General features: G+C 35.3%; 1 protein-coding gene across 3 annotated transcripts in view; it reads left to right on the forward strand.

The window, feature by feature from the left end:
• Positions 1-8,033, forward strand: part of LOC106466339 (centrosome-associated protein 350-like) — a 136,819-nt gene that overhangs the window by 6,757 nt on the left and 122,029 nt on the right. For all 3 annotated transcript variants that reach the window (XM_013926614.2, XM_022394326.1, XM_022394325.1), the window contains exons 3-4: positions 2,761-2,804; positions 3,409-3,573. In XM_013926614.2, the coding sequence (XP_013782068.2) occupies positions 2,761-2,804; positions 3,409-3,573 (209 nt within the window). The remainder of the gene's footprint in view (positions 1-2,760; positions 2,805-3,408; positions 3,574-8,033) is intronic.

Below are 8,033 nucleotides of genomic sequence, written 5' to 3' on the forward strand. Positions count from 1 at the left end.
ATGAAGGAAAGGGATATTTGTATAATAGTCAATCAGTCTCTAAAACCATTCAAGCAATGTGATGTTGCTAGTGGTAGGGCAAATAAGATTTTAGGTTGTATCTGCAGAAATATTGAATACAAGTCTAAAGAGGTAATAATTTCATTGTACAGGTCACTTGTTAGGCCACATTTGGAATATTGTGTTCAGTATTGGGCTCCTTACCTTAGGAAAGACATTGAATTGTTGTAAAAGGTTCAGAGAAGGGTTACTAGAATGGTGCCTGGGATAGAGGGCTTGTCATACGTGGAGAGGCTGAATTCTCTCAGATTGTTTTCTCATGAAAAAAGAAGAGTTAGGAGGGATTTGCTTGAGGTGTTTAAGATTGTAAAGGGGATTGATAGTGTTGATGCATCATCTTTTTTGATATTTAGTAGTGAGAATAGTAGGACTAGGGGACATAAATATAATTTTTGGTAAAGTAGGAGTTATCTTCAGCTAAGACAGTTTCATTTTTCTAAAAGGGTGGTTGGCCTTTGGATGTTGTAGAGGCAGTAAATTTAAGTGATTTTAAGAAAAAGCTTGATAAATATATGAATGATAAGGGCTGGCTTTAAGATTTTTTTTATATTTATTTATTTATTAGTTTAGAGGATGGAAGAGCCAATATGGACTAATAGATCCCATGTTCTCCCAAACATTGTTATGTTAGGGGATCTGATTGAGGTGTTAATGCTTGTTAAGGGAATTGAAGTTTTGATGCATCATTTTTTTTCATACTTAATGATGAGATGGTAGGACTAAGGGACACAACTATACATTTTGGTAGGGCAGAAGTCATATTCAGCTAAGACAGTTTTCTGTTTCTAACAGGATGGTTGGCCTTTGTTGCTACTAAATTTGATGGGTGTATTAAACTTAATGGAATTAAAAAGAAGGCTTGATAAAGTTTTGAATAATAAGGGCTGGCTTTGAGTGTTTTATATACAAGTTTAGTATTGTAGGTTGGTTGGCCTAGATAGATCGACATGTACCTTGTTGTCCTTAAACTGTTATATTTTATTAATTTTGCCATAAAACATAAGAATCTGTTAATGAAATTTAATTGTCCATCGTGAAAATACATTTCATGAATTTTATTGCATTTATTGAACTTGTAGGTATGTTTGAATTTCATTGCAAGTTTTCTTATTAAAACTGGCAACTTTTGTCCTTTTTTTTTATTGTACCACCATGTTTATAGAATATGTAGCTGCATAAGCAAATTTAAGCAAGCCAGAGTTATGAAATGTGTTATAAAAGTTAATTTATGGGAATGGCTTAAGTCTAATAAATTACTTGAAATTAGAAATAACAAACAGGCCTGCATTCATTTGTAAATTGATTAAGCATTTACTCCAACTAGTCATGTTATTAACATCATTCATCTTATATGTGTGATAGATACTTGTGGCTTTTTTAAAGTTATGTGAACTTAAATTTTTTAGAGAATTGGTCATTAGCACACACAAGTATGTTGTAACACTCTTTGTAACTGAAGTTGCATTAGCTTTCTTTTAATTTAATTTTAGGTTTGCCTATTCAACTGAGTGGAAACTTGTTTGGATTAATTTTAGGGCTAGACAGAGTTAAACTTTTCTTCTGTATAATATTGAATAATTCATACTCTTGTGTTATTTATGTTTGATTTGGTGGTATAATCTAAAAATAATAGCTGTCTCATTTGATACTCATTGGCTTTGCATATATAGCCATATCGTTCTTATAATTTAATACTGTTTCTAACCTTTGATTTCCAGGTAAATTAACAACATTTTATTTCAACCTTCATTCACAATTGTGGCTTCATCAAGGCTTGTAAAGAAACTGATAAATATGAAAAGATACGTTAACTTATTAAATCACTTTTGATGTTACATATTTTGGAAGTGTGTATAGAAATGGAACGTCAAAGTGATGAAGTTACAGTGCTGAAATGTAGGTTGATATAAAAGTGTTTTTTAATTAGTTTGGAAAGTAAGGGTCATTTTTTTCTAACTTTATGATACAAAAATGTCTAAATCCCTCCATTATTCACTATAAGTTTTGAAAAAATAAAATGTTATAATACTGGATTATAATTTTCAAATGTTAGAGTTACTGATATAAAATACCAAATCCAACCTGTGTGTATGTTTTCTTTCAAAAGTATAGAAAACCACATGTACTAAATATACAATGAGCATATCTTTGAGTGGAGCTCGTTTTCTATGGTATTACAGTCTGAAGTAATCTTTTAACTAGATTACAAGCTAAAGTGGAGCCAACTACTTAGAATTATGAGGAAAAGTTGAAATATTATTGTGTGTGTAGGTCTGGAAAATCCGAAATTTTGCCTGGAAACTTTTTATAACGTCCATCATTAGCTGATTAAATTTTTGCTCTTTGGAACATTATTATTATATTGTGGTTTTTGTGTAAGATAATTACTTTATAGCTGTGGTAAAAAATCACATAACCAAATAATAAAGTAAATCTTCATTGATTTTACTTTGGACATTAAAATTAAAAATGTAGAATCAGTCTTAGCACAGTTCTAGTCGATGTCAGAAATGCTCACTATAGAGTGCTGTCTCTACTGGAAGAACCTGCATGAATAACTTCACTATATCATGTCTGCTATTTTAAATGCATAATATTGTTTTTCATTTTAAGGTTTGTGACCTGTGTAATATTTTATCTTAAGTCTGTTAGTAAAAGTATAGATATTTTAAATACATTAATAACAATTTGAATTTACAGATCTTGAAAAGGCATGGTCATCAGTTGGGGTGCTGAAAGAGCAGGTATGTTGCTTGCAGCCCGATAGACAGTATTGGGTGTATAATGATTTTTATATGAGAATCTAGGTACATTGTATTCACAAGTAGTTTTAGATTACAGATTTATTCTTTAAATAGTTTTTTTTGTAATATTTTAGGTAAATAAATGTAGAATAATTATTATGAGGGTTCTGTAGTGGTTTAGTAAGCTACTTTCACAATAAGTTCATATTTGATTTTGTAGTTAATGTCAGAATGCTAGATCTACTTGCACATTGTGACAATTTCTAGTAATTGTATCAATAGTCCGAGGAACTGATCTTTACACTAACTGTGGTTGGTTGTTATTGTGTATGAAATACATTTTGTAATGTTATTGTAAAACTTGAAAGAGTTGTAAGATATAACTAATTTCTGTTTTCTTCATATTATTGTAAAACATTTTTATGTGATACAGTTGTATAATGTAATCAGTTTCTGTTTACTTATTATGATTATAAAACATTTTCATGTGACACAGTTACATGATATAATCAATTTCTGTTTACTTCATATTAGCATAAAACATTTTCACTAGAAAGAGTTGTATGATATAACCGATTTCCATTTTCTTCATTCTAATCTGCAGCTTGCAAAGACTCAACAAAAGTTAGACAGAGCATCAAAAGGATATACATACAGTGATCCTAGCCCATCTACTTTTGTGTCTTCATCTATGCACTCAGGGAAACCTTTAAGAACCTTAAAGACAATAGAACCTCTTACGTCTTCTAAAATGAATCAGGGATTCATGGTGATTATATTTTGCTGTACTTTATTGTAAAGAGTATGTAAACATTTAGTAATCAATTGGTTCTTTAGAGCCTTTTAATGAAAGTAAGTGTGTTAGATATTGCTGAACTAAGAATTACACAGGTCTGTGATTTTAAACTTTATAAAAGTTGTTTTGGTTTTAATAACCAATTTTCCATAATTCAGATATGCAGATTTCAAAAATATATTACATTTTTTCTATCACATATAGATTTTTTGTATATATCGGGAAAAAAAAAATTACTCTTACCAAAACTCTTTTTTTGGTCACCTATACCACATCCACAGGCTTTGGCAGTTGATGCATTTCAGCCAGGATTGGTCACACAAATACCTTTATGTGTACCCTCCAATTTGATTGCTTCATTGGGTGATTTCTCTTGTCCACTCCTTGTTGAGTCCTCCTGATTGCATCCTATTGGTCAGAGCAAGGTTACAACATCTGCTCTTATCACCTCCTGTCCCTCTTCCACTCCCTCCCTTTTTTGTCAACTCAATGCCACATTCTACATCCCAATTTCTCTGTCATGTGTCTTCATGCCTGGCTTTTGTCTGGTCTTTGGCGAGACGATCCTGTTTCACACCTTGAGTCACCTTCTTGTTAGCTAGTTCCTTATGGCCATCTTCCATGGAAGTATACCAGCGTAAATGGAAAGTCTTACTGCTGACAAGCTTTCTGTGGCTCGTGTGGCAGAATTTCTCACCTGGCTCCTCGACTGTGGGTGTTTGGTCTACTTGATTTACGGATATCTGGTGGCCCTATCCCATACCTTCCGTTTTTTCCGACACCATATGATTTTAACTTCCCCTGTTCTTACTGTGCTCTGCATTCCTTCCAGATTTGGAGACCTCCAAAGCGTCATGCCCTTCAAGATTGGGACATTAATGTGATCCTCCATGCCCTCACTTTACCTCTGTTTGAACCACTTTCCTGGTGCTTCTTGTTTCATCTTTCCCTTAAAACATATTTCATTCTTCTCTTGGTCTGTGGACATTGACGGTGTGATTTGTTTGCCATTGATGTTTCACGTACCCTTTATCACCCTACCTGTCTACTCCTTTATCCCGATCATTCCTTTTAACCTAAGACCTCGGCAGCTTGGGGGGATTGTTCATCCTTTTCTCCTATTTCGCTTTCTTCTATATTCCATCTTTACCCTAGACCAAATCTGGATAGGCTTCTGTGTCCAGTCAGGGCCTTTCATTGTTATATAGCATGTACGGCTATTTTTTGGGGTATGCGCAACCAACTTTTTATTTCCTGCCAATCCTCCTTACTTCATGATCTTTCACTTTCTACCCTTCTATCTTTCTAGTTCATTTGGCCTACTCTTCTTCCTCCCATACCTTGTTTCTTGTTTTCTCCCATCAGATCTGACATCTCACCTTTTCTCTTGCTTCTCGCCTTCGTTGTCCGTTGGAGGAGATTCTATAATTTGGAATGTGGACCACTCCCAGTATGTTCATCTGCCACTATCTTCATCATATCATGCTTTCCTCTGCATCAGGGTTTTGTCTACCACCTGTGGCTATTCTCCAGACTTTGGTGTGACTTTAAGTGGTAAGTTTTTCATTTCCTTTTTCTCCCTTTTTATCACATGGATCCTGCCTTGTGGTGAGTAGTGTCTGACCAGATATTCTTTAACTCTAAATCTGCTCTGTCAACCATGTTGACTCATACTCTCTTGTCCAGGGCTTCACACACTCACCATCTCGATGAAATGTTCCACAAGATTGCTTGATGGTTAACTACCTCGCAATAATTTGCTTCATAAATATACCCGTTTCAGACAGTACCACCCATGGACTACATGGGTAAAGCAGAAGGGGATTGCTGCCCATTCCTGCCATGCCTTAAGTGAATAACATGGTATGGTTTGTTTTCAAAATAAAGTTTCATGGTCACCCATTACACTGTCTCCAGTGGTGATGTTCCTCTGGGCTCTCAACTGCATTGTCACCCTCCTTTCCTCGAGTGGTGTATGGGAGTCCTTACCACTTCCAGTTCCAATCCACTGGGGTGGTTGACCATGAAGACACCCTCCTAAATGCATTCCACAAGGAAAAGGTTGAACCATTCAGTTGAGAGTAGGGAGGTGGTGTTCTGCTGGTGTAGGTGCAACATGGCTTCCAGAAGAGTTGAGCTGTCACCTTGCTGGTTGATGTGGCCTCCTGATCATGTTTACACAACAAAACTGGAGTTGAACCGTCTCCTTACTGGATGATGTGGCCTCCTGCTAACATTTACACAACCACTTGAGCTGAGCTGCCACCTTCTAGTTGACGTGGCCTACTGATACCTATTCAACACTCGCTGGAGTTCAGCCGTCACTTTACGAGATGACATGGCCTCCCGCTTCCTTTTCCATAAACACTGGAGTTGAGCCGTCGCAATTGCAATTCACCTTTTCGATTGGGAGACCTCATCCTACCTTTGTGTGTAAGTCGGTTCCAGCGTAGAAGTTTTGGATTAAAGTGAACCAATCAACATAAGTCCTCACACGAGTTTGGGTTATCTATCTTCCTTCCCCAATTACTCTGTCCATGTCTTTGGTCACAGTGGTAATGTGTAGGATTGTTCCAGTGCTATCCTTGGCTATTCCTCATTCTCTTATTTTGGAGATGTTATTGCCTTTGGATGGCTCTGGCCTGTGGCATGGTTGTAGGAGTTGATTCTATGTGATAGACATTCTTTCGATAAATCGGTGTTGATCCTCGTGGCATACCAAGAAATTGTTGCGGGTCGTAATATCTGATTCTTGTGTTTCAGGTGAGGATGGTATGATCCTCATGCTAACATTGCTTGGATGTCAGTACCCTGCGAGGAGGTTTTGGATGTAGTTGACTTACCAAGTATGGTCCGCTGCACCCTAGCCACTCTACACCTCACAATTTCCGCATTTGTGCATTACACAATCTACACATTGGCGAAGACTCAGAAGTGTTGTGATTCCCCTCTTCTGATCTTTGGATCTATATCTCTCATTGTCAGGGGTATACTTCGGATGCTTTCAGGAGTATTTCTTTCGTTCCCTCACACCGGTCCCTCCTCCTTCTCAATATGGGATTCTAGCTAATCTTGTGAGCAGAAGTAAGTACTATATCGGAAGTTATAATTTTCCTGTACTGAAAATGTATATCCAATTGGTACTTACCTCCTTACACATTTCCCATCCTTCATGCCCATTTTTTCGGTGCTCGTACCTTCTGTGAAAGTTCGAAGTGAAGGTTTGGTAGAGGAGTGTACAGGGAGTCATTTGTGTCACATGAGCATGTCATGCTACTATTGGTTAAGAGATGATGCAAGATGATTTGCATGAGAAACATGTTGGAATATATTAATTCCAACAAGACGGGAGTGCAAGGCTTTTGGCATTATAAAAAAAAAAATTACATATAGATGGCAGCAGTGAACGAGAATAGCTAATCTTGTGAGAGGAGGTAAATACCTATCTGAAATACATTTTCAATATAGTAAAATTATAATGCCAGTGGTTGTTAACATTTTAAGCACAACCAAATGTGACCCAATTTGAATGAAAATGATTCACTTGTGTAAAGTACATATGACCTTTTATGAAAAATCTGTACACAATGGAGAAAAATGGATATCATTTTTGGATTCAGCGTACTAGAATTACTGTAGAACATGTAAAAAAGTTCCAGACAAAAACCATCACAGGCCTGTATTATTTAGAGAAAGTAATTTTCACAGTTGTCACTTCATGTTTTGTCACAGTTTACCATTGCACTCTATTGTGACATGAAAAAAGATTACACAATACTTGCAAACAATTTATATCAAAAAATATAATTGAAAGTAAACATTCAACACAACAATATGTCTCAAATTTCAATTGGTTTGTTTTCCATTTTGTTACCTACAACATTGGACACCAAACCTGTATTAAAATGGTTTGTATTGTCATCACTGGCTTAGGAACACTACTTGGTACATTTGGCCTTGTCATTATGTATAGATTGTTGTTGATTGCTTAGACAGTGTACATGCTATACTATTGAATTTATACAAACTAAAGGGCAAAACAGTTTCTTTTGAACCTAAGGAAATAAAACTTAGATAATATAAAAATTTGAATTATAAACCACATTTTGATGCAGATTTTATTGAAATGCATTAATAATAAAATTGTTTAATTAAGTTTTCCATGTAATATTTTAAAACATTTTGTGAGACAGCTAGGATCATATACAAAGGGTTAAACTGTTTTGGTGTTTCATATTGCCACCTCAGTTAACACAGGCTGTGCAAATTTAAACTTCATAAAAGATGTTTTAGTTTTAAAAGCAGATTTTCCATAATTCATCTACCCAAATTTTGAAAATAATATTCATTTTTTTCTGTCATGTAAGGATTTTTTACAGATCGGAAAAAAAAAATCTTACTTAGATCAAAATTATTATTTCATTTACCACAAT

This window comes from Limulus polyphemus, unplaced genomic scaffold (genome assembly GCF_000517525.1).
Source record: "Limulus polyphemus unplaced genomic scaffold, Limulus_polyphemus-2.1.2 Scaffold2229, whole genome shotgun sequence".
Taxonomy (NCBI): Eukaryota; Metazoa; Arthropoda; class Merostomata; order Xiphosura; family Limulidae; genus Limulus; species Limulus polyphemus.